This window comes from Dipodomys merriami, unplaced genomic scaffold (assembly GCF_024711535.1).
Source record: "Dipodomys merriami isolate MVZ:Mamm:240054 unplaced genomic scaffold, mDipMer1.0.p SCAF_24, whole genome shotgun sequence".
Classification (NCBI taxonomy): Eukaryota; Metazoa; Chordata; class Mammalia; order Rodentia; family Heteromyidae; genus Dipodomys; species Dipodomys merriami.
Genome location: NW_027203826.1, coordinates 21,373,111 through 21,400,509, shown reverse-complemented (window position 1 = coordinate 21,400,509; position 27,399 = coordinate 21,373,111). Strand labels below are relative to the sequence as shown.

The window sequence follows — 27,399 nt, the reverse complement described above, 5'->3', positions numbered from 1 at the left end:
GTGGTGCTGTGTCTCAAGTGGTAGAGCACTAGCCTTGAGCTGAAGAGCTGAGGGACAGTGCCCAGGCCCAGAGTTCAGGACCCACGACTGGACGCCCCCCCCCCAAAAAAAAGAATCTCGTCAAATAGCCTTAAATGAAACAAAATGAAAAAATGATTTATATTTGTTGGGGAACAGATTATTTGTTCATTTTGAGGCAGGATCTTGTTCAAGACTGGCTTGAACTTGTGATCCTCCTGGCTCAGACTCCCAAGTGCTAGGATTATAGGCATGTGCCACCATGCCCAGCTAATACATCTAGCGACATAATTATGTAATCTCAACCGATTTTTAATACACCCATAGGAAGATGCTAGAAGTCAATGCCTCTAATGTTAACAGGTGCAGTCATTCAACAGTAGGGAAACATCATTGTAGGTGTTGGTGGCAAAAGCACAATGGTATTTTCATTCTCTTCACTTTAGCTTTCTGAACTTCTCACACATTCTAAAATTGTATGATTGACATGAGTGGAGGAGAGTTGGTGGGGGCTGGTGGTTGCATGAGTAAAGCAAGCCAGGGAGAAGGGCTACTTGCCTTCTTCCTTCCATAGTAGAGCAGTTTAGTGAATTTCTCCACGACCTGAGCGGGTGTCTCCACGGTGGGGGGGATCTCCCCAGTGAGCAGATTGCGGTTCCCGGAGTTCATCACGGGCCAGTCCTCGTCAGTCAGGTTAATGAGGTTGGCCACTGGAGCCTGCCTCTTGTATTTCTCCAGCTTCTTGCAGTCTTGCATCAGTAGCTCAGCAATGTCAGACCCCACCATGGACTGCAAGACAACAAGCATCATTCTGAGGGAGAATCCTGCTGTCTCCACCCTGGCAGCCCAAGTGGAAAGGAAGGCACCAGGGTGTCCCCTTTCTTCATGAGGAAGCTGGGCCTGCAAACTCAAGCGCCCATTTCCTGGATACTATATTACAAACACCTTCATTATCATGATCACTTGTCTGGTTGGCATAGTGACCAAAAGGTGCAACAATCAGACTGTTGAACAATCTCTACCCAGAGACAAGACCATCAGAGGGAAGGTTTGCATTAGAAAATCAGTATTGAGGGGCTGGGAAGGTGGCTCAGCGGTAGAGTGCTTGCCTTGCATGCATGAGGCCCTGGGTTCGATTCCTCAGCACCACATAAGCAAAAAGAAAAAAGCCGGAAGTGGCGCTGTGGCTCAAGTGGTAGAGTGCTAGCCTTGAGCTGAAGAGCTCAGGGACAGTGCCAGGCCCAGAGTTCAGGCCCCACAACTAGACCCCAAAAAAAAAATCAGTATTGACATTTGAACAATGTTTTTCCTAGGGACAAAAATTGTGCATCTTTAGTAGTTCTTTCCATAATTATGTCATAAACCAATTCTTGTCCAGCCCATGAAGACTTAATCTTCACCCCAGTCTCCCCATGGAAGCAGTAACTCACCCCATTCTGGCGACAAAGGAGAACCAGCAGTTGCCACAGTAGAGCTGAGTCTCGGCTCTGTGGTGTCTCGGATTTGTGGCTCTGAGCTGCTTTGTGCTGGCAAAAGGTCATGATGTCCACCTTGTGTACATCTTCCCTAGGGAGAGATTTCAGGAAGCATAGGATGAGCAGACAGACACTTCTCCTGCTCTGGACCCCAGGTTTCTCCTGACAGGCCACAGACCCTGGCCAGGCTAGGAGTGAGACAGAAGCCTAATTATTCAGGACTGGATAAGTCTGTGGCCAAAGGGTACACAGATTCTCCATTTCACAGGTGAGAAGCTGAGGCTCAGAAACCTGAAGTGAAGGCACAGAATGGAAGATAAGAATGATCAGATAAACATGGTCTGTCATTTCTCACTTTAGGCATTTCTTCTCTCCCCTGAGTCTCAGCTTTATTCCCCCTTTTCCAAAGATAGATAGTAAAAGAAACTACCTTCTTATTTTTAAAAAGAGCAAGTTTTATGGCACATATTGGGCATTATTATTTGACCAGGACTCTTCAAAATCAAAGCCAAGTTAGGGCAAAATACTGTTCTCATGCATACTTGTACGTAAGACATAGAGTTCACCTTCATATAAACTTGAAGAAGCTGTCAAATACACTATGTGCATTTTCTTGGAGGGTGTGTTTATATTGTAATGAGTTTTCACATGCATAATCTCACTTGAGTTTTATAGTCATCACCTGCAGTAGGCAGAGAGGGCGTTATCCCATTTCTCAGGTAGAAAACTAAGACTCGTGGAGGACTAACTAGTAGTACTACTAGTTTGTAGAATGCCTAGGCCTACAACACAGGTCCTCTGACACAGTCAGGATTCTCTAAAACCAGAATTGTGTCCTAAGTAGTCATCAGGAACGACTGAAAATGTGAAAGCAGTTCCAGTTAATTCCTGCAGAGGGCAGACTTGCACACAGTCCAGAAAACAACTGAAGTTCTCATTTAAAAAAAAAAAAGCTCCTTGAAAGAACATTTCCCATTATTATCTATTTTTGATGATTTCCAAGGGCATGCTCCAAATTTCTATTATTATTTGCCAAGTACATGGAACATTAAAACATTAATATCTCCAAAATGCAGTTTATTTTTAGATTTCCAAATGGTTAAGCCAACCTTTCTTCTCCTATCAGATGACTATCAAAATGGCTCCAGCCACACCTGTTCCTTCTTAGTGGCACAGAGAATTGATATTCCATATTTTCTTCCAAGGAAACCCACAGCTGGATGAGAGGAGTTCCTAGATTTCGTAAGTCTTTACTCACAGCCCTTACAGTACTCTACCTGATCAGGGGTCCTGAGAAACTTCTCATCTCCTCCTGGTCCTCAGAATCATTAAGAATAACCTGGAAGAGAAAATCAAATTAGATCTTCAAAACTACTTTACCCACTTTGTCCATCAGATCCAATCGCAAGGCCATGGTGTCGTGCTTTGTGGCAAAAGCAAGAATATGGATGTGAGTTAGCATGTTGATGAACTACTAGCATCTCAGGGAAATGTCTAGAAACATTGCTTTCAGAGACAAAACCCATTCCTACACCACATCCTGAGAGGGTGTATGGCCATCTCCCCACCAAAGTAACCTCTCTTGGAGATTCCCAAGTTCAAGCCAAATGAAGCAGACAGAGCCTGTGCAGAGCAATTGAGCAAACAGTGTGCAGCATCCCAGGGGCACGGAATCTTGATTACCTCCATGCTATGCAGTTCAACGATGGCCGTTTGCCCGTCCAGGGGAGAGTTGGGACACACACATACCAGCTGGCCTCCTGGCCCAAAACTCACAGACACATGAGGGACGTAGAACTTCAAGGGTGCCTTGGGCTTGGCCGCTGAGATGTCCCCTAACCAACAAATACAGATCAACATCGTTAGCACTGCTTTCACTCTTTTTCTTTTTGGTCAGTTGCAGGGCTTGAACTCACTCAGGGCGTGGGCACTGTCCCTGAGCATTTTTGCTCAAGGCTAGCAGTCTACCACTTTGAGCCACAGCTCCACTTCTGGTTTTTGAGTGGTTAATTGAAAATAAAAGTCTCACTGGGACTTTTCTGTCCAGGCTGGCTTTGAACTACTATCCTCAGATCTCAGCCTCCTGGGTAGCTAGGATGATAGGCATAAGCCACAAGTGCCCTGCTTCACTCCTTTTCTTTAGTTTAGAAATATACTGGAGGCATGGCATGACATAGCTTGGTAGTAGAGAGCTTCTGTCTAGCAAGTGTTAAGGCCCTGAGTTCAAAACCCAGTACTGTCTGCCTTCCCACACCCCATCCCCACCAAAAAAAAAAAAAGCCACAGACATGTTTCTATCCAAATCCCACCTGGAACCAAAATAAGATTCAAAGTGGTCTGCATAGCTAGAAGAAGCCATGTTCCATGCTTCATGCTGCAGTCTGATTTAAGCATCTGAGACTATGTCAAGGCAAGGATTTGATCATTTCATGCAAGTGACAAAGCACTGGGCCCAGATGCCCAGTAACGGTAAGACAGAAGAGTCTGGCTCACAGAGCTTGTGTATCCAGGGCAAGTTTCCTACTGCCAGTGGAATGATGCACTGTGTCCAGCTTCTGCTTTATGCAATTCTCTCTGATCTCTGCTTTCTTCACCTGTTACTTAACAGCACCCCTGAGGGCTTCCTTGCCCAGCTTGAGGATAGCTAGTAATATTCCATTGAAAGAGCCAGTTATTATGTAATAGCCTTTGCAAGAAAAAAGAGAAAGAAAGAATGAAAGAAAGAAAGAAAGAAAGAAAGAAAGAAAAAGAAAGAAAGAAAAGAAAGAAAGAGAAAGCAAGGAAGGAAGGAAAGAGAAAGAAAGAGAAAGAAAGAAAAGAAAGAAAGAAAGAAAGAAAGAAAGAAAGAAAGAAAGAAAGAAAGAAAGAAAGAAAGAAAGAAAGAAAGAAAATAGAGCCAAGGTTGGCTTCTCCACCTAAGAGACCGACATAAGCCAATGGGCCAACAATGACCCGTTCTTGGAACTGCAAGGGAAAGGTGACTTGCCAAGACTTCTCACCACCTTTCCTCATCAGACTCATCCGACTCCCATGATCACTTTAATACCCACCCTCCTGGATTGGACGCCAAATTGATGAAGCCATGGGATCGCTCTGCTCAGGAACATCTGCCATGTACTGACTGAGCTCATAGCTGCTGGAGCTGAGTCCAGCCTCGTGCTGCTGGAGGAGGTTGGACTCTTCAGATGGCTGAAAGTTAAAAGCCGTGAAAAGACATGGGGAAGTGCTTCTGGGAACCAGTCTTCACAAGGAGTCCTTCAAAGAAACGAAGTTCAAACTTTCCCATCAATACAGTGAATGAAGTCATAGATGATTTCTTAATTATTTTTTTCTCCCAATCCTGGGGCCTGAACTCTGGGCCTGGGCGCTGTCCCTGAGCTTTTTTTGCTCAAGGCTCGCGCTCTACCACTTGAGCCACAGCTCCACTTCTGGCTTTTTGTGGTTAATTGGAGGTGAGTGTCCTGCCTGGGCTGGCTTTGAACTGTGATCCTCATATCTCAGCCTCCTGAGTAGCTAGGATTACAGGCATGAGCCACCAGTGCTCAGCTATTTTTCTTAATTATCTTTAAGTAGTGTACAAAGAGTCTCAGTTCAGCATGTCAGTTTCATTTATGTGTGCAATGCTGATGAACTGAAAAGAGACCAAAGCATTCAGTGAGCACATGTTTGTTAAAGAGTGCATTACAGCCCAGTGCAAAGAAAGCAGGCCCTAAACATAAGAGACCTTGAATTTAAACCTCAGTTTTGAGTTCTTATACCCTGTGACCCTCAACAAATGACTTGAGCTTTCCAGGCTCAGTGCTCTCCTGGGTAATATGGGTAAGCATGTCTGACTTGCTTACTTTAATAGTATTTAATAACTACCTTAACTATTCCAAATGTGGGCTGGGAAGGTGGCTCAATGATAGAGTGCTTGCCTTGCATGCATGAGGTCCTGGGTTTGATTCCTCAGCAACACATAAGCAGAAAAAGCTGGAAATGGCACTGTGACTTAAGTGGTAGAGCGCTAGCCTAGAGCTGAAGAGCTGAGGGACAGCACCCAGGCCACATGACTGACAAACAAACAAACAAACTACTTCACATGTTGTACCTTCCCGGGGAAGCCAGGTATACAAGGCATTCATGGAACTTACATTCTGCAGGGATATGAGTAAAATACTGGATTGAAAAGTTCTTTTTGCATAGGGATGGGATGGTGATAGATAGAGGCGAACAAGGGAAGGGAGACACTGATCGAGACGCATTGCACTCATAATCTGACATCTAGAATTGAAACCCCTCTGTACAACTACTTAATAAAAATGGAGTTAATTTTTTTAATCTTTTTACTTTGTATATCATAAAGTGCTGTATACCTGAAGGTGGTTGCCGTTTGGGGGATTATTAAATTAAGCATAATAATATGTGTCCCACCTGTTAAGCTCTTAAGTATACAGAGAAACAGTCCACAAAAGTCATACAAAGCTAATTAGGGAGAGAAAATTAATCCAAGCTTGCCAAAAAATGAGAAGCTCATCTCTAATAATACTTTTGCAACTTTCCCATGAAATTGTTTAACTTGTTCCAAAACTTAAGGTTTATTTAAAAAAAAAGAGCTTTGTTCTGTGGCCCAGGTGGTACACACACTAAGATGTTAAAGAAGTGGTTAGAGTCAGGAAAGCTATCAAGTCCTACTTTTCAAAGCCACAATAAAAGATTCTAGCAGCTTCCCATTTCCTAGGTAAACCAAATTACTAGTGCCTTGGGGTCCCCAACCCCTAATACTCAGTGGCAGAGTCTTTTCAGGGAGTGACTGGGATCCTGCCAGTTTTACAGAAATGGATCAGATCAGAGCCTCAGTCCTAGAAGACTGAAGCATGAAGGCCGAAAAGGAGGCCCCAGTGGACCCTCTGCTCAGAGAGAGGAGAGGACTAGGACCCTGCTTGGAGACTCTCTCTCCCCTAGTTCTGCCACTGATGACAAGGTAGGCTTGATGCCTGGCCACAGGCCTCCATCCGCACGTCACTTTAGGTTACCTTATTCCTCAGGTCCCCAGGCTGCTCCTGTCCAGAGCTGGAAGTGGGGCTGTCTTTATAAGGGTTCCGGCTGAGAGATCTGCAGCAAAATGACAGCAGCAGTGAGACAGGTCCTAAGCAAACCAGCCAGGCAGAAGTGCTCCCTGCTAGAGGCTGTCCTGACTCTAAGTATAGGCTGGCTGCTAGGTCAGCTCAGGTACCACAGGGGAAAAGCATTCTCCTCCATTCCCCATCTCAGTGTACTCATCCCAGAAAAACAGGATCCCTGGGGTTTCAAGCACCATTACTGAAAGTGGTATCAGACCCTGCAGAGTGGGGCTGCTCTCTGCAGTCTGCCATCCTGGACCTGGGCTGGTGGGTCCAAGGCAATTGGCCTCAGGAAGGATGGAGGCTTAGGCAAAGTCTTGTTCTTTGTGCTGCCTTATGACTGGGGAACAGCCCATTCTCAGGGCCCAGGAATGAGCAGGGCAAAAGCACTCCAGCACTGAACTTCTCCCATGTTCCTGTGTCTGGAACAAAAGCTACTGCAAGGGGTAGGGGTCGTGGCTCAGGCTGTAGAGCTCTAGCCAAGGAGTGAAAGCTGCAGATATTGGAAGTGAATCATCACCACCAGATGCCCTAACATTGGCCTAACATAGTGTGACAGAATTCTGCTCAAGTGGCCTCTCCTTGCATACTTACTGGAACTGAGTCTCATTATTTGCTCCAAATGGACTCTGCGGGTTTTCACCATGATGCTCACTGAGGTGCTTTTGGTTTCCATAATCTTCACGCCAGGTATAAGGACTCCCTGGCCTTGGCACTGCACCCTCAGAGAAAACAAAATAAAGACAGGTCACTTGCTGTTTCTGAAAATTCTTTCAGAAGAGACTCTAGCGAGTGGTGACGCTGAGGTACTAGCACGCTGCAGGTTTAAAAGCCTATTTTGCCCAATCAAGTTCAATTGATGAGGAGTGAGATCTAGCAATGAAGGTTCCCAAGATGCCTGTATGAAACAATTAGCACGGCTTCACATAGTTGCATGGCCAGGTGGGGGCCGGTGGCAATGGTACATACTCCTCTTTGCTAGTTGATCAGAGACTTCATTAGCACATGCCTATCCCTATGCGCATGGGGTATAATTCCTATTGGTGTGTATCTGCCACCCTCAGGGTAAAGTCATGACTGACTCATATCATGGCCCAGCACACCAGAGGCCCACAGATCTGACTTCACTGCTACCCGACCAGTCACGGTAGCCTGACTATAAAGAGGAGTAGAATGATGTGCAAACTCCCCACAGTACCAGCAACCAGTACCAGTAGTATCATCGTCATCACAAGCCAGGGATGCTCCCTTCTCTCAAGACACAGAAGCAAACACTGCTGGAGTCTTATCTGCCCAAACAGAGGCTCTAGGGCCCCAGTGTTCTATGGCCTGCGGGTCAGTCCCATGCACATCCCCATTCCCCGAGGGCTTCCTGGGCATCACTCCATACCTCTCTCCTCCTGCAGCCGCGGCAGGTGTCCTGGGTAGTAATAGCTTCCATAAACATACTCTTCCCGCAGTGTTGGCGAGTGGTATCTTTGATAGACATCCTCATAGCCTGGCCTAAGGTAGCATACGGAAGGCCAGTTATGAGACAGAAACCAAGTTACATGACAGATACCAAGGGAGAAAGTGGGCACGCTAAACAACTTCAGAATCCAGAACAGCCACAGCATCTAGAACTAGCCAGAAACCCACTGTTCATTCTAGATCACATAAACAGAAAATCCAGAATCTGAGCAAGAGATGCCCTTCTCACATAACAAGGCCTGGATTTTTAGTAGTAAAATAATAAAACTCTCTTCTCTTATTTAAAATTATTTTTTACCTGATAAAACTGTTTTCTTAAGTTATTTATTCACAACTCCTTTTTATTTTTATAGAAAGACTCTTACTCCTCAAATGTGTGTGTGTGTGTATATATATATATATATATATATATATATATATATATATATGCTAAGTATGTTCTGAGAACACCCTTCCTGAGGAGATTGTGCAAAACCTAATATATCATTGTGATTTCCATACATACTCTAGATAGAAATGTAATGAAAAAGTCATCAGACTGTCTTAAGTCTGATTAGTTTTATTACCTCTGTCCTTAATATGCCCTTTTTTGAGAATTCAACTATCCAGAGACTGGGGAAGAAATATGCTATTAGCATTTTTAACCAATTAATAATACTTGGATATTTCGTAGAGGCAAAATTCTTTTTTTTTTTTTTTTTTTTTTAAATTGTATTTTATTTTATTTGAGAACATACTGTACAAAGGGGCTACAATTACATGGGCAGGATAATGGATACATTTCTTACCAAGCATTGCAGCCTCCTCCTTTGTTTACCCTTCACTTCCCTTCCCCGCCTCCCCCCTCCCCCCACCCAATTTTACCCCCCTCCCCCCACCCAATTATACCCCCCTCCCCCCCCACACCGGCATTGTAAAATTCTTTATAGTGATTGTCATAATTTCAACCCAAATCTATAGGCAGATATATATCATCCTGAAAGTGGGGCACGAAAGCATACCCTATGAAGGATTTAATTGATGCCATCCATTACTTGCTGCCAGGACAGCAAGAATTCCAGATTCTCCAACCTAGAACCATCTTGCTATGGTCTCTTATTGTTCTGAATGTGAAGCCTGTTAGTCCACATTTGCCTAGTAGAGTTGTGATGTGTTGAACACAGATTTGGGCTATACTGAGGTTTCAACGCAGGGCCTTCAGCTTGTTCGGCAAGCACTCTACCCTGTAAGCCCTTTTTGTTTGCAAGTTATTTTTTAGATTGGGTCTCAAATTTTGACCAGGCTAGCCTAGAATTTTGATCTTCCTATTTATATCTCCTAGGGAATCACCATGGGAATCACAAACATGACCACTTTGATCAGCATATTCGTTGAGCTGGGTCCTCACTAACTCTTTTGCCTGGACTGGCCCCAAACTGCTGTCCTACCCATCTCCACCATCTGAGTAGTTGAGATCACAGGCCTGCGTCACCACACCCAGCCTTAACACAGGTTTTTCTTTTCTAGTATCTATGACACTTCAGGTACTTTTCTAAATTGTAGGATTCTTGGCACTGATGGTATCATGATCTAATGATATCATGATCTAAGAATGATCTAAAGATGATAAGAAACTTCTTACCAGGTCCTAAGAAAAACATTTCCATTATCTACAGATGTTGCCTTTTGAAATCCGAGAGAAAGAGTGTCCCATGAGCTCTTACAAATTTCAACCCTTTACTCTTCACCAACTCCCTTCCCCCATTACATTGTGATGACTCCTTTTAGAAGGTCTGCTTGGGATAAAAAGAAGAGAAATACTACCTTCTGTCACCAAAAAACAAAGCAGTTAAGTTTTTAAATAAGTCAATGTAGTAGAATAGAGAAAGAAAAAAAAACAATAAAAGCAGGGAAAGAAAAGCCAAATATGGTAATGCAAGAGCATCACAAACTCCAGGCCAACCTGGATCACACAGCAAGCCCCCGTCGGGAAGGGATGGGAAGGGGAAACAAGGGAGGAGGCAACAATGCTTGGTAAGAAATGTACTCATTATCTTGCCCATGTAATTGTAACCCCTCTGTACAGTATTTTCACAATAAAATAAAAAGAAAAAAGAGAAAAAGAAAGCAAAGCTGGCACAGTGGCTCTGGCCTATAATCCTAGCTACTCTCAGAAGGCAGAGATTCAATCACAGCACAGACCAAAATAAAAGTCTGCCAGACTTTATCTCAACCAAATGGCTAGGCACAGTGGGGAGCGCCTGTCATCACAGTGACATGAAGAAGCACAAACAGGATCCTAGTCCACATTAGGCCAGGCATAATGCAAGGCTTTATCTCAAAAATAATCAATGAACTGGGCACTGTTGGCTCATGCCTATAATCCTACTCAGGAGGCTGAGATCTAAGGAAGCCAGTCTGGACAAGAAAGTCCATTCAGTCAATTAACACCCTCCACACACACCAAAAAACACCAGAAGTGGAGCTGTGGCTCAAGTGGAAGTGCACTAACTTTGAGTAAGAAAACTCAGGGACAGTACCCAATACGCAGGCTCTGAGCTCAAGCCTCACGACCAGCATACAGATACATCATACACACACACACACACACACACACACACACACACACACACACACACACGCGCTTGCACCAAAAAATAACCAATGTAAAAGAGGTTTGGCAGAGTGGCTCTAGTAATAGAACACCTGCCTAGCAAGGGTGAGGCCCTGAGTTCAAAACACTGGTGCTTCCAAAATAAAAAAAAAAAAAAGGCATGAGGATGAGGAAGAAGGAAGAAGGAAAGTACTATCTGATCATAAGCATGTAGGAAAGTTGGGTTCATTTCAAGCCATAAAACCATACCTTGAATACATGTGACCAGGATAACCCCCTTCATAGTAGTCCCCTGCAGACACAGGCTGAGGCCACACCCCCGACCTGGAGGCATAATGTGACTGCTGGTGGTCAGCCCTGGGCTCCTGCTGGGGCTGTGGACTCCCTGGGCTGTCTTGCCATTGATGGAACTTCTCTCCATTGTGCCGAGGATTGGGAAGAAGCCGCTGATGTCCACTCCGAAGTCCTCTGTCTGGGTCTTTTGATGGTGCCATGGGCCTCCCCCATGGCCGAGCTGGCCACTGGGGAACCCAAGGTTCCATCCTTGACCCCCTGAGTCTCTCTCAACTTTGAGACTGTTGTGTGGTTATTTTCTTTCCTGCAAACAAAACAGAAAAAGATCGTCATTTTGTAAAAGCCTGCGTTCCAACCTGGTGATTGATTAGGTTTTGCAAAAAGAGCAACCGTGGTGTAAAACAAACCAGAAGGACACAGACACAGAGAAATTGGGGGAGGGGAAGAAACCCTCAAGCTGCTATGTGAAATAACAGTCTAGACAATTACATTGATGCTGCTTTAAACATTAAGAAAGTACATACGGAACAACAGATGTGGGAGGCAAAGGGAGACAGATAACAGTAATAAATGCAGCTACAAAATGCTATCAAGAATCCCAATTAATGCTTCTTCATTTATCCACCAGCAAATATTTACACAGCACTTGCTAGCCATGTGCTGAGGTACCAAAGCAATAGAGTTGGCCTTGCAGAGGGCTAGAGCAGTTCAAATAATAACAGAGCCACTTACAAACTGACTAATTCCCTTCAGCCTCCATGGAGACCATAATAACTACTTTGCAAGGTTATTGTCAGTTAAAGACAGCATATGGAAAGTGCCTAGTCTCTAGTAACTGTTTGATACATATTAGGAAGTACTAGTAAAAGACCCACCTTAGGGTAGAACAAGTGGATGAAGACATTTCCTAGGAAAGCTTTAACTTCTTCAAGGCACACCTTCCCTGCATCATTACTAAACTTCCTAGGATGGTGACTACTCTTAATCTGGCCATTCCTGCCCACCTCCTCCTGGGAGAGCTTAACAGAGCTAAGTTTGGGACCAGAGGACCAGAGCTCAAAGTTCTTCCTAGTTAGAGATTTTAAGCCTAGAAGTCAAGTTGGCATCAGATCGGCTTTTCACTGATTCCTTGAGATGAGAAGTAATACTAGGATCCATTACCTTCTTCCCAGTTCCCTCGAGGACAAAAGACACTGTAGAGAGAAATCCCACCGCTCAGACCTTTCTTCTGCTCAGGGCCTACCGGGTCCTGGGCACCTACAGGCCACGTCAGTCCCCAGCTTTTTCCTTCCTTGGGAGCTGTTTTAGACTACAAAGATACCAAATCTGTTAACTTGTTTCCGCTCCCGAAACTCCAACCTCTTCTGAAACTTCATATCAGAACCAAAGGTCAAAAGGTCAAAGCCACCAAGATGTCATTCTGAACCGGTGCCACAGAACCAGGGTTCAGTACTGTAAAATGCAAGAGCTATGAGACAGCAGGATGTGCTGGCCTTCTGTCACAACTCAAGGAAATGTGCACCCTCCTCTCCATGCCAGCTCACTTCCTTGAAAAAGAAAGGTGCAATGAGAGCCCTGGCCAACAGATCCCAGGCCTGCTAAGAGATCCTTCACCTTTCCTAACAGCGTGTGAAACTCAACTATTTCTGACCAACTGTGTCTACACAAGTGAAAGGCATAAGAAGAAAACCTCTTTCCCCTTGTCCCCAGACACGGCCACTAGAGAGCCCATCCCCAGCTGCAAATGCCTAATGGCCGATTCATCACCGAAATCACACTGTTTTGTGATCAAGAATCACCGTTTCTGAAGGTTAGACCTCAGGTGTGAAAACACCTAAGATTCTCCAAATGAAAGAATTCTCTGATGACGAATCACATAGCTGTGTCCTGGTCCCAGGGCCTTTCCTAATCTCACAGCCCAGCAAGCACAACTCAAACAAGCAGAAGAAGGGCAATCACATTCCCACACACCTGTTCTGCTGGCTTTCCACCTTCCTTCCGAGCGGCTCTAGGGCCCTGCCAGGGACTGCCTCCTCTCCTCCTAGAGACTGTCAAAGTCCAGGTGCCACATCTACCAGGACTTACCTGGCCCTCAAATCTGCAACCGGTTAGTTACCTTTGTAACTGCCAATTCCATGGAGCTGATTCATTAGGGCAAAGTTCAGAGCAACTACTGGGGGCTGGGACAGTCTTGACCTGGCTATCTGCTGAGAAGCCTGTCAGAGATTGGTGCTGCTGTTTGCATGGTCATGGGCCGAGCCAGCTGCACTCACAGGACAACGCGTGCAAACCCCCACAGCAAACACGGAAGAGAGACAGCAGGTAGAGGAAACCCAGAAAGGCCCCAGGCAGCCTGGTCTGCAGAGAACAGCACCACCTTCGGGGTGTGGACTTGTGGCTCTGCCATTGGTCCACTGTTACCCCACCTCTCTGAGTCCCTTTCTTTTTCTCTAATACAGGAATCGCAGTTCTTAGCTTAGGAGGGTCAGCATAAGGACAAAATGTCTGTGAAGGAGCACATGGTATACAAGTAAGTAGAGTCTAAAGTTAAGTATCATCTCTTCCCTTCAAAAGAGCTGGGCTGGCTGAGGCTGGAGTACATAGGTAGGGGGTAAATACCTGAATTGTCTGGCTTGTGTTTTGTTCATTCATGCTTTCTCTCCATTGGATCATATAATCGATTTTCATCAAGCTGGAAGACAGGCACATTTAAAGATTCAATGTTGAACTGAAGACACTGAAAGGTTTTCTATTATAACAAGAAGTAATTTCTCCCATTTGAAAAACTGCATTCCTTCAGCATCACTAAGGAAAATATGAAGCAGTTCATGTTTCCAGTTGAATACATGTTATTTTTTTTGAAACTGTTTTCTCTAAAAATGGTCAGTGGTTTATTCTTTGAACAAACTCTGAATTCCCGTTAAATGTCAGGATTTGACATACATAAACAAGAAAGATAAAGCCATTTGCCTTCAAAACACAAAGCAGCCAGGCACCAGTGGCTCATGCCTATAATCCTAGCAACTCAGGAGGCTGAGATCTGAAGATCTTGGTTTAAAGCCAGCCTGGGCAGGAAAGTCCATGAGACTATTATGCCCAGTAAGTTACAAAAAAAAAAAAAAAATCCAGGAGTGGCTCAAGTTGTAGAGTATTAGCCCCTGAGCACAAAAGTTCAGGGACAGCACCCAGGCCGAGTTTGAGAGTTTGTCTAGTTACTAGTAGAGGGAAAATCAGCACTGTTGAGAGTCTCAAGGTCAGATAGGCGATAAGTTTTAAGCCTTATGATTTTCTCTACACTCTGTTGCTAGGTATAGCAACAGAGTGTAGAATTCTCAACCTGCAGGTAAAGGTTTTGAACCTCGCTTCTGGGCCATGAAGTGAACTTCAGCTCTGCTGGGTCTACATTCATGTTCTTAGCGCTCTTGGGAAAGGGGTACTAGAAGGCACACACTGACAACGGGAATCAGAACACGGCTGATTATGACATAAATTCCAGATCAAATGAGAGGTCTAATACGTCACAATAAGATGTACAATTCCAGTGTGAGTCTTGCAGCTTATAACATGGCATTTCAATTTGCCCTATCACACCAGCTGCATTACTGGGTTGGCTCAAGATTATTTTAGCAACTTGACTTTTTGGATGCTAAAACTAAGATCCACAAAATTAAAGTGGTTTACCCACGATTGTAAAGCTAAATTCTTTCGGCAGCTACAGCGCCGCCTTGCGGAGGACTTACAAGAGCTGATGATGCAATTTTCAAGAATGGTGTGAACAGTTGTTAAAGCACAAATAACATGGTGATAGTGTTCCCATCACAGAAATTAACAAATCCTCCAAGGCAAGATTTGTTTGTCTAGTTTTGCTGGCTTTTGGGGGGCCTAGTATAACAGACATCTGAACCCTGGCTCCTTTTACTGACAGAATTGTGACTCTGTTAGCCTTTGTGCTCATTTCTAGTTTAAACATCTAGCCCAGTTCTTCCAAATGCTCCTTTTGTGACATCCCAAAGCATCTCTAATCATCTCAAGAGTTATTATGGAACTCTTTAAACACTCACCAACCAAAATTAATTTTAATTAGCTTTAATTATTTTAGGTAGACATATGGCATACAACAGTTATATGGGTCACAGAATGAAATTGATTGCAATGGGATCTCACCACTCCAAAGCATTTGGGGTTTATCAGCCCCTGCCTTCCCCAGTCCCATATAGCTACAGTTCTCACTAAGTCTTTCAAGTTGGCAGCTCAATTCTTCTTTGTTTCTAAACTGAATTTACCTAGTTTGGCACTGCAGCCCTCCCAGAGGAGGGCTAGAATTAATCTCATCACCCCAAATTCTGGCTACAGTGCTATCTTATGATCCCATCGATTCCCTCCTGTCCAAACAGCTACAGTCTTCACACTAGCTCTGTCCCAGTTTCCTGTCTCTGCATCCTGACTGTCCACTAGATTGGAATGCTGGGAACTTGCTCCTTGGTATGAATTTCCCTGCCCAGTCCCTGTCCTCTTTTCAAACCAGACTACTCCCTAGGGTCTTGTTTCAAACAGGAGTAACTACCTGCTATAGGTTGAATATTTGTTTCCCAAAAGATTTAGAAGTTGAAATCCTAACTCCCAAGGTGATAAAGTTAGGAGATGAAGCTTCTGGTGTCATGACATGGCACTCCAGTGAAGGAGATAAGTTCCCTAATGAAGGGACATGAGAGATCTTGCTTCCTCTCCTTCTGCTCTCTGTAAGTATTATAAGGATACAATGAGATGGGGAGCATCCACAAACCAAGCCATAGGCTCTTGCCAGATACCATATCTGCCAGCAACGTGATCTTGGGTTTCTCAGGCTCAAGAACTAGGAGACATAAATTTCTGTTGCTTATATGATCAAGTTTATGGGATTCTGTTGTAGCAGCCTGAACCAAGATACTATTTATCTAGTTTGACATCTGTCTTACAGCAAGTGTCATTGCTTCTAATGGTGCTGCTAATCGCTAGGCAGCAGATTAGTGTTGAAGAATGTGAATACCCACCTAGATCCAGGTCAGGTTTGCCAGGTTTCCTGGAACACTGATATAATGGCTGGTTACTTCCACAAGGGATAATGTGGCAGATGAGACATTTCATCCGAGGCTTGACCTTATTCCTTTACTGAAATTAACAATGTAGAAAATAAGCCAGGCACTGGTCGGTCACACCTGTAGTCCAAGCTACTCAAGAGGCTGAGATCTGAGGATCGAAGTTCAAAGCTAGCCAGGGCAGCAAAGTCTGTGAGATTCTTAGCTCCAATTAAAAGCTCCTTAAAAAAAGGCTGGAAGTGGAGCTATGGCTCAAGTGGTAGAGCCACTTGAGCAAAAAAAAAAGGTAGAGCCTTGAGCAAAAAAAATGCTCAAGGACAGCACCCAGGTCCTGAGTACAAGCCCCAGGGCCAGCACCAAAAAAGTGTTGAAAATAAGCCAGGTGTCATGTATTCCACACACCTGAAATCCTAGCACGTGGCTGACTAAAGCAGAGAGTCATGGGCTCAAGACTAGTATGGGCTATACAGTAAGAAAAACTACTGAGCAGCTCCATAGCTCTGCAGCAACACTTTGACAACAGTTGCTGTTGAATGGTTTCATTTTTTCTCTTTTTGCTTGTCCATGTTTTCTTTTTTTGGGTGGGGGGAGTTTCCGGTTGTGGCCTGAACTCTGGGCCTGGGCGCTGTCCCTCAGCTCTTCAGCTCAAGGTTAGCGCTCTACCACTTGAGCCACAGCGCCACTTCTGGCTTTTTTTTTCTCTTTGCTTATGTGGTGCTGAGGAATTGAACCCAGGGCCTCATGCATGCAAGGCAAGCACTCTACTACTGAGCCACCTTCCCAGCCCCCATGTTTCCTTTTCTATTATAATTGCACTGACTTTAACTTCCACAGGGTTATTGATCCTGCTATATCTGCCTTACCCAACCCAGTGCCTGCCATTTGATGCACTCCGACAGGACAGTGAAGACAAACTGTAAATATCAATAATAAATTTTTAAGACTCAGTCAAAGTGAGGACTGGACCGTTTCTACACCCGCAGTTCCAGCAACATCGGAAGCATTGTGGCTCTCTCCAGTCAGCAAGCGTCTCATACTTGTGACTACAAACGAGTTAAGGGTTGAAGGCTTTGGAGGAGCAGCCTTCTGATCCAACAAAGGCAGCCTCAGGAGCTTGTCTCATTGGTATTGATCTCATGACATCGGCCACTGCTGAGCCACCAAAGCTCTGACCCTCCCTTTGGGTAATGAGATGGCAGACGAGAGGCAAAGCCATGTGCTCTGGTCACCAGTTCCAGTTATCAGGACAAACAATGCCAAAAAAAATTGGTGCCCATGCCAACAACAATTAGCCTGGCACAGGAAGCGTGAGCCATCAGGGTCCATGCTGGGACTGTCCCTCATACTGAATCCTCAGAACTGAAGGTTTGTGCCTGATGTAGGTTTTTTATGGGACCATAAAACCTAGAAAATGAGCCCTGACAAAAGACCTCTCTATGTGCCAATGGCCACCACCTGCAAACCTACTCTTTCCTGCATACATCTCTTCTTGCAAGCACTAAAGAAGCAGCTTGTCATTCCAGAGGGTGACTCCATGCCTCCCTAGCAGCCCTAGGCTGGCAGAGGCCCCTTCATCTCCTCTCTCCACCCCTCCCATTTTGTTGGGGTCCCCTGAGTCAGGATGATTAGAGCAACGTTTGAGTGCTATTATGACTTCTGATTCCACATCAAGCTCCAAGCGGCAGAGGTGACTCATACACCTGCTAAATGAAATCAAGGACTAATGTTTTCAGAGGGTTCTGCCAGCTGAAAGTCAATGGGATGTAAATTCCCTAGAGAAGTACAACTCAGTGATCTTGGAGTAAGACTATCTGGACATCAGTTCCACCATCTGCTGGTCATGTGGACCTGAGCTCACTATTCTGTCTCCTTTTCCTATTCTATAAACATGGGATGATAATAGAGTCTCCTTCCTCATGGATTCTGAGCATAAAACTAGATTAAAAAACATATAAAATACTTAGTATATAGGAATGCTTGCTAGCTGTTAATCATTATCATTTCCATGGAAACAACAGCAAGTGCTCACAATGTGTTCCACACCCATCGTCGACGAGGGATTGATTCATTATCCATTACTGCCGTGAAATCTACAGCTCTCCCTTGACATTCAATGCAGGGTCCCCAAGGAGCCGCAAGATCAGAGAAACTGTCACGTGACTACACAGAAGAAAATGAATGGGTTTAAGTGAGGGCATCAGAATTAGCAACTTCTAGAAAATGTAGCCAAACACTTTTCATACCAGAGAATGTGTTGTCCCAAGGACAAAGCAGCATGCCATGAGATATGTATTCTTTTTTTCTTTTTTTGGTCGGTCATAGGTCTTGAACTCTGGGCCTGGGCGCTGTCCCTCAGCTCTTCAGCTTAAGGCTAGAACTCTACCACTTGAGCCACAGCACCACTTCTGGCTTTCTTGTGGTTAATTGGAAATAAGAGTCTCATGGACTTTCTTGCCTGGGCTGGTTTGAATCACATTCCTCAGATCTCAGCCTCCTGATTAGCTAGGATTACAGGCATGAGCCACCGGCACCCGGCTGAGATATATAAGCAATTGTAAATAGCACTTTGACTTAACTTAAAGCAAATACAAATGTTTTGGAGTGAGAATCAAGTTTGCATTAATTTTTAAGATCAAGAAATTTCAAGACCAAGAAATTTGATTTTTCATTTTGCAGACAGGTAAACTTGTGCACGTACACACACACATTCACACACACACACACACACACACACACACACACACACACACACCTATTCACCCATACACATACATCTATACCTTGTACCCCCAGAAGTCATTTCCTGCTATTTAGTGGGAAAGTGAGAGACATAGTATGAACAAGCGCAGACATTTCAGACACACAGAGCCAATGAGCTGGAAAGAGTCTCTGGAAAGACTCCATCACTGCAGGTGAAGCCGCATCTAAGCCAGCCAGACTCGAGCCAAGACCTTCACTCACATATGGCTCTTTCATTTATACCAGAGTATCACAAGCTCTTCATTGCTGGGTAAAATTCTGCCTTATGTAAGACTCTACAGGGTCCCAAAGAACCCAGGGACAAGACTCTGCAAGGTCCCTAGGAGCCCAAGGACTCTCTCAGTATACCTGAGACACACAGGGTTTGTTCTTCAAGCACAGTAGGTCCTCAAATCCTTGTAAACACCACTCAGTATTTTAGAGTCATTACCTTTCCTTATGAGTAGCACATAGACCTGACTCGGTCACTCAGTTCAGTTTCCTGCCACTCAGCAGCGTTTTCCTTTCCAGGCTACATAGACTCAATCTTGTTTGTGCTTCCTTATAAAAATGTCCTCTTTTAGTCATTTTGGGGAGTAGCAAAGATTCTGAGAGAAAAAAATTAGGAATTGAAACCCAGATTTAGTTTTGACTATGCTATTCTCCAACCATGTACCTTTTGGGGGGAAAAAAAGTTACTCAATCACTATGAGCCCTGGATTCTTCATCTTTAAAATAAAACTGAAAAAGTACTTCAGAGGACTGTGGTGTGGATGAAATAAAAGGATATATGGGAAAACAAAAAGTTAGGGCCTGTGAAATACAGGAGTGAGCTTCCAACAAATCTGTGCCTTTCTTTTTTCCAGATCCTTTGCTAAACTATGTGTAAAGCTGGTAAGTACGACACCATGTAGTGACTAGGAGCTCAAGTTTTGCATCGGAATTGGATTTAACTCCCAATGCTTCCACTGATTTGCTGTGAGACTTCAAACAAGTTACTTAACCTCTCAAGTGAAGTATCACTTTTTGTTCAATGTGCCTACAATAATAGATAGCTCTGTAAGAATAAATAAGATAAAATACTGTAGTGGCATGGGCTAGATGCTTAATGAATAAGTGAATGCATTTATTAATAATGCATCTAAGTAGAGCTCTTATCAAAGTGTCTGCACATAGTCACTGTTCAATCAAATGTTGTTTTCCAAGTTGTTTAAAAGAGCATAGCAGAAGAGCTACTTCCCAGGCTGTTCAGGGTCTACATATTTTTCAAATTATTATTCTCTTTAAGTAGTTGTACAAGGGAAGTGTCATTTAACAAAGTAGTATATAATATAAGGCAACCTGATCTGTGTCACAACTTCAACAATCTCATCCCCCTTAGACCCACCGTTTCCCTTCCATGTCTCAATTTTGCAGTATATACAATGAATTCTTGAATACATTCTCCCCCACCCCTCATTTTCTACCTCTCCCTCCTCAGCGCCACCTCCCCTTGCAAGTCGCCATTTCTTGGCACTTATTTTGTCCAACTTTGGCTTGGTCTTTCTAAAACATTGTACTATTTAAGCACTCCCTAGTGTCTATTATAATTCAGTTAATTCACCCAGTATGTTTGCTTACAGATTTATAGGCACATTCTATCTACTACTAATAAAAGAAACCATGCTATGAAACTTTGTTGGGTACAATCTTTGTTTCTCTGGGTAGGGTCTATATTCTTACTGAACTTTTATCTTAGGAGTTCATACTGAGTTTTTACCTTAACTACACTTTTTCTCCCACTAGTACTGGTGTTTGAACTCAGAATTCATACTTCCACTGGGCTTTCTTGCTCACAACTGGCACCCTGCCACTTGAGACACACCTCCAGACACACAGCTGTATTTTCTTATTGGCTTGTAATCTAAACTGATGTTGTTTCTAATATCTGTTCTGTTCTCTCACTAATGATCGGCTGCAATCATAGTCTAGCCTTCTCCAGATTCTTATCCTTGGCTCCATAGTTTTATCTCACTCAGTGATATTAGTAGAGTTTGGCCACTTTAGAAGCAATAAAAGCAAGATCAAAAAGGGTAGGAGATTTCTCCAAATTTACTCAGCGCATCAGTTATTAGTCATCAAATTGAGAAAAATCAACCACAGGACTTCCAGCCCGATACTTTTGTTCAAAAAAAGCATACTGTTTGGTAATCACCATATAATATATTTGACACAAAAAAATGCTATTTAAAACTACATTGGGTATACAATGGATTACAACCTTCAATTCTATGTGAATACAGTGATTATAGCCTTCAAAGTTCTCATCCTATATAAACAGATTCATTCAACTTCATGACAGACAGGTAGGTAGGTAGATAGATAGCTATTTAATGATAAAAATAAGAACTGAAAGATAAATTTTTGTATTTTCTCCTTATCCCATTTGTCAGCCAATAAAATTTCACAGCACTTTCTGATGTTCTATTCCTCTGCCCACTGTTCCATGTACAGAAATAGCCTGTGTGTGTGTGTGTGTGTGTGTGTGTGTGTGTGTGTGTGTGTGTGTGTGTGTGTGTGTGTGTGTGTGGTGCAAATGTAGACACGTGTTTTAGTGGAACCCGAGTCCCTTGTTCTCTCAGTTTGGAACAAGTGCCTGCAGACAGAGCCACGCTCAGCAGGAGTGCTGTTCTAATGCTGAATTTAGCACATCAGGGCAATTTCGGTAGGAGCCATTTATGGTGCCAAAAAGCAAAGTTCAAACTCCAGCTTCTAGAGGACAAAATGTTGGAGACGTTTCTTTCCTAAGCATACATGTCTGCTGGCCTCAGAAAGGGGATTGCTGAAGTTCACTGCTTACTGGGAACATCCCAGAATGAATGCTGTGGGTTCTCAGCATGCTGAGTGAATCTCACCATCCCTGACATCGTGTCTGTGGGATAGCTTCTGCCCAAGTGTACTGCAACTATTCTCTTCTACATTAAGGTTCTACTCACATGCCCTCTGACATTAATGACATGACACTAGCCACTGGTAAATAGCAGGTGCTATTTACTGAATAAACAATGTCACCAACTGAATCTAACCGAGGTAGAACTTGATCTCTGAGAGAATGAAAAAAAATTCTTTCAATAAATATTTTAATTTACTTACTAATTGTAATAAAATGATTTTCCATAGTTTCTGGAATTGATTATTTTCTTTTGTGCTGGTACTGGGGCTTGAACTCTGGACTTAGGCACTAGCCCTTAGCTTTTTCATTCAAAGCTACTTGAGCCACAGGCCCCACTTCTTTTTGGTTGTTAGTTTGAGACTAGGATTACAGGCAAGAACCACTGGAACCTAGCACTTATAATAGATTCTAAGCTCCAAACTATATAGAAGAAACCCAGAACAATCCAGGCTCCCATTTAAAAACCAAGAAATGGGTAAGAACAACAGCGTACTTCACTCACTGGGCATCTACTGAGTGTCTATGTGCCAAGCAGCATTTTATGTGTTAAGTTCAACAAATAAGGTGAAGTTGTTCCTTTCATTCTTAGCGTTTGCTTTCTAATGAGGACACAGACAAGGTAACAGGCAATTCCAGTGGCACATGCCAGAAGAGGATGACAGTAAGAAGCAGCTGAAATGCATCACAAGCACGTCAAACCTAGTCTGGAAAGACTTGCAGCAGAATAGTAGCCTCAGCTGCCACCTGCAAGGTAAGAGCGCATGGTGCTGGAATGATGGGAAGGAGAACAAGAGAGATTGTGCTCTGGGTAGAAAGGTGGATGTGATACAAGCTCGGGGTAAAAGACTTGCTCTATGCACAGGATCACCAATGTATTAAGTGGTTTAAGTCTAGAACACAAAGAGCAGTATTGAGACTTGAGATTGAAGAGACCATCTTAGCTGCCTTGCTAGTCCCAGAGAAAGGAATGCAGTCCTAGCTCTCGCCAATACCTAGGTTGCTTTCACATACATATATGGTGAATATGTGTTATTTCTTTTTGCATCTAGGAATAAATTATCCATTTTTTCTTTGATGCACTGTCCTATCCCTCTCTGGCTGTATGTCATGTGTGGGACCTTTGTTCTTAGAATGTACACAAAATTCAGACTGGATAGTAAGAGTTGCCAGTTCCCTGGCCACAACAATTCATTCTGCAGTCAACATGTGTCCAGAGGGAAATCCATGAAGCATGCATCTAGAACTTATTCTCAGAGTATTAGAAATGAAGAATGCACACCACCAGATTGACTGAGACACCAGGATGTCACCATGGTGCTGCAAAGAGCCATATGTCATTCATGTGCTTAATAATAATCAATTTTTATGTCCTCATGTTGTGTTAGGAGCACAGAACTTTAAAAAAAACAAGCTTAAGTCTGTTTCATAAATTATCACCATCAACTGAAAAGACAAAGTAATGAAAGTCTGTAATAAAAGGCAACACGTGTTAGGATAGAGATTACATAGGTTATTATACATTCAGAGAAGGCACAACTGGGCTTCCTGGGGGAGAAAGCACTCACTGAAGCTTATTCAATAATTAGGATTTAATTGGTTATATTAGGGAAAGGGATGAGTCCAGCAGACAAATCAGGCCATCTTCAGACAAGTAGAAAGTAGAGTAAGTTAGCGGGCAGGTACCAGTGAGCCGTCCTCTTGTCAGCCTAGAGGATAGTACCTATTCAGTGGTAAGGAAAAGAAAAGGCCAATCAAGCTGAGCCTGAAACATGGTTGATTTGAATCTTTGCTGAAGACGATGAGAGGCTTCTAAAAGCAGATGGATAACATCATCAAACTGGCATTTTAGGAAATCACACATGTCACAATGTAAAAGTAATAGTTTTGAATATAGCAGAAACAAACAGGGGGAATCTTAAAGGCATGGCTGTCAACCTCCTTAGTCCATGAAGACCAAACTAAAGCACAGGAGGAGAAGGGTAAACAGGATGGGTATCAAATTCAAGAGACAGAAAAGAGGCAGAATAGCCAGGATGTACAGATTACTTAAATTTATTTAGCCCCACCCTGGTGACTGTGAATGGTAGTGTCTCTGATCCGGATTGGAATGCACTGGGTGAAGCAGGTTTGTTTTTTTTTTCTTTGAAGCATGTTTTGTGAAGAGAGTTAAGTTCAGGTTAGCCCATTTCCAGCTGAGTTGCCTATAGGACCATGTACTGCAGGTGTGTGAGAGACCAGGTACTGGAGAGGGGTCAGGAGCAGACACACATTGGGAGTGGGTGGTATTCATCCGTTGATCCATTGCTTCCTTCCTGAAAGTTTGATTTAGGCATTATTGGTCCATATGTCATCATTTAAACCAAGGCTATGAATGAGATTGTCAAAGATGAGCACACACTTCAAGATGAAAATAGCAAGGTAAACAGAAGCTGGGTGTCTGTGGCTCCCAGCTATATCTTAGCTACTCAGGTGGCTGAGATCTGAAGATTGTAAATTTGATTGTAGTTCAGGTTAACCCTGGCCAGACAAATCCACAAGACTCTTTTCTTGAATTGCCCATTAAAAAGCTAGAACTGGAGGTCTGACTCAAGTGGTAGAGTATCAACCACAAGCAAAAAGCTTAGCTAGAGCACAAAACACCCTGTGTTCAAGTTCCATGCACACACACACACACACACACACACACACATGCATACATGCATGCATGTACACGCACACACAAGTGAGCATACATACACACATGGTAAAAAGCAGAAAGAGAAAAGTCAATGAAGACTGAGAAAGCATAGTCAGAATAGCATCAAGGTGGCCAGGGAAGAGATAGTGTGAAGAAAGAAATCAGACACAATGAAAGATCAAGTTATATATGAACTTATATGTAGGTGAAAAGGTCAGGAAAAGGGGGAAAAAATAATGTGGATGGTGTGTTTCCATTGGCTGATTTGCCGATTGGCTAGAAATGACATGGAAGACATTCTGATGTTTTTACTTCACACAGAAACAAAGAGGAAGGAGGGCTGAAGGTGCATGGTAATAAGGGAACAGATGGGATGAGGGTGGCTCTGAGGATCCTGACAGGGATGGATGGATGGATGGATGGGCGGGCCAAGAGAAGGGATCATCATGGACGGGGAAGCACGTCCCTGCCTTTGGACAGAGAAGGAGGTAGGAGAAGCTGTGTAAAGACCCATATTGGTAATTTCCCCTACAAAGCCGGTAGGGGAAATATAAATACATAAGACTTATTTTTAAAGAATTCTACTTTATCCATTATTCTATCAACACATATTATGAACCCAGGCACCAGAAGCTCACATCGATAAGCCTACTAACTCAGAAGGCTGAGAGCTAGAAGATGACAGTTCAAGGCCAGCCCAAGTAGAAAAGTCCAGGAGACTCCATTTCTGAAATAACCAGCAAAAAGCTGTGCTGGAGGAGTGACTCGTGATAGAGTACCAGACAATCAAATATAAAGCCCTGAGTTCCTGTCCTGGTACCAAAAAAAAAATTAGTAAAAACCATGTTTGATACTCCCACATGATCCCAGTGTCAGCAATGCTGGAACTGATGGGAATGTATTTCAGGAAGCTAACTAGGATGTACTGCATCGTCATAAACGATGGGTATTTCCTATTCTATTTGAAATCACAGCCTCAGTTAAACTTCCTTCATACTTCAGCTCATAGGCCACCCTTATTTTAAGCAATTTCATTTTCCTTAGTCATGTATTCCCTAAAAGTCAGCAATAGTGAAAGGACTTGTTCTAACCGCTAACCAGGAAAAAATAAAACCCAGTATTTGAGAGCTTTTTTATGGAATCCCTACCTGTAAGACCTCTTTCTCAGAAGCAACTTTTCTTCCTACCCGTATCATACTGCAAGTGGGTTCCTTCCAATTTGTTCCAGAATATCACAATCTGATGAGGCTTGGTTGGTGAGATCCATTACATAACTGAAGCACCCATCGCTGAACTAGATGTGGAGACAATCCAGCACTGTGTGAGAAGCTATTTAGCAAGCAGAAACTCACACTAGGTGAGGAATCAATTACTGAAATGGTTCTCCATCCCAGTTCATTCATTTTACAGCACATAAGCTGAAGCCCAGAGTGCCATATGGTTCATTGGGATCTATGCCAAGGACCCAAATCCAGGTCTCCAGTCTCATAGCCTAGTGTTCATTCCTCTCTCAAAACATCTGTTTCTCCTTCTGGGCCTCAGCCTCCATGGGGCCCGCAATCTCTTTCATCTTATTCAGTTAGGTATTCCCAGGATAAAGGTGACAATCAAAAATACCTGTTTGTTAGTGAGTTAACCATACTCAGGGTGGTTATTTGTGAAGTTTTCTGCAGAGCTAAACATGAGTGAAGAGTCTTAACAGAAAGAAAGAAAAAAAATCACCAACCCATGAATGCATGGTTTACGAACTATGCAATATCAGGGACTCTGAACATGATTTCCAGGGTGTAAGCCTTGAGAATAGCAGCCATAGAACTATCTCTTTACCAGAGGGATCTGGGCCAGGGTTTCATCTGACACAGAGCTGGCAGGCACTATGGTCCTGGTCATCTGTATAGCTTGAGAACACAAGTTTCCACATTGCCTGAAAGTCAGTTTTAGCCAACTTGAATCTTCCTTGAAATATTTAACTGGCTCTCTCTTTTGCCCCTGTAATTGCTAAGCCTCCTTTCATCTTCCCATCATCAGACCTATCTTAATTTCTATGTGCGTTGAAGTCACATGTAGATTAGCCATGCATTCCTTCCCCACAGGGGACAGCTCCTGCTATAGTATGCAGGAACTTTACAGAGTGAGGGTATAAAAAAAAAAGCAGCATTGGCCACAGCTGAAGTTAGTTTTTACAAACGAGTTTGTTAAGTTCTTCGTTTTGCTGAAACCATGTGCTGGCATAATGCCTTTCTCCTCTGGTTAAGACCAAATGCTTCTCAAATGAATCTACTAGAAGGGTCTCTAGTGGGAACTGTATAGTCTCAGCATTCTTCAGTTTGGGTTTGGTTTGCGTTAATTGGTTAATGGTGAAAATAAGTACTTACATCGTTTGCCCCTAAATCAGGAGCTGCTGCTGCTGCTGCTGCTGCTGCTGCTGCTCCATCCCATCATGACAGCCTGCTGTTATTCACAGCTGGCAGGCACTGTACACTGTGATGCCACGTCAGCCACACAGAACCTTTCTGATTGAGCAACAGTTTCTCAGCGGCTGATTTAGGATGTTGCTCCTGGGCTGGTAACTTGATCTAACCACCATCTTGAGAAGGTCTTATTAAAAGAGAACACAACTTAAAATTACAGGAAAAAAAACAAAACTACACATATCCCTCCAGTGCTGGAGGGATATAATTCCAATATTATATTGACTTTCTAAACAATTATGGCACCAGGTTAATAAATGACCAAAATTGATACTTGGTTTAAAAAAAAATACGTTTAGAATGGCAAAAAAATGAAAAAGGTTTTGGGAAATGGCTGACTATTAGAAACATTGAAAAATAGAATATATTAATATATGAAATATATTAATAATTTGAATATATACAAATCTTTTCTGAATATATGAAAAACTATGTGAAACATTAAGCTATCCAATAACGAAAAATGAATTAGAGCTATATCCATTTATATATTTGCTTATGTAAGTTGTATATTAATGTGTATAAAAGTAATAGATAAAAGTACAGTAAAGAT

The 27,399-nt window shown here is 43.2% G+C and overlaps 1 protein-coding gene across 5 annotated transcripts in view; it reads right to left on the bottom strand.

Annotated features, from left to right (window-relative positions):
- Positions 1–26,790, bottom strand: part of Sec16b (SEC16 homolog B, endoplasmic reticulum export factor) — a 53,922-nt gene extending 27,132 nt beyond the window's left edge. The window contains exons 1-11 of one of the 5 annotated variants that reach the window (XM_070034399.1): positions 14,311–14,359; positions 13,572–13,644; positions 10,908–11,256; positions 7,986–8,098; positions 7,190–7,310; positions 6,509–6,587; positions 4,544–4,682; positions 3,177–3,328; positions 2,771–2,832; positions 1,449–1,584; positions 577–807 (exon numbers count right to left, since the gene is read on the bottom strand). In XM_070034399.1, the coding sequence (XP_069890500.1) occupies positions 577–807; positions 1,449–1,584; positions 2,771–2,832; positions 3,177–3,328; positions 4,544–4,682; positions 6,509–6,587; positions 7,190–7,310; positions 7,986–8,098; positions 10,908–11,200 (1,326 nt within the window). In that variant the 5' untranslated portion in view covers positions 11,201–11,256; positions 13,572–13,644; positions 14,311–14,359. The other 4 variants (XM_070034402.1, XM_070034401.1, XM_070034398.1 and 1 more) reach the window with 4 other exon arrangements.
- Positions 26,791–27,399: the final 609 nt, after the last annotated feature.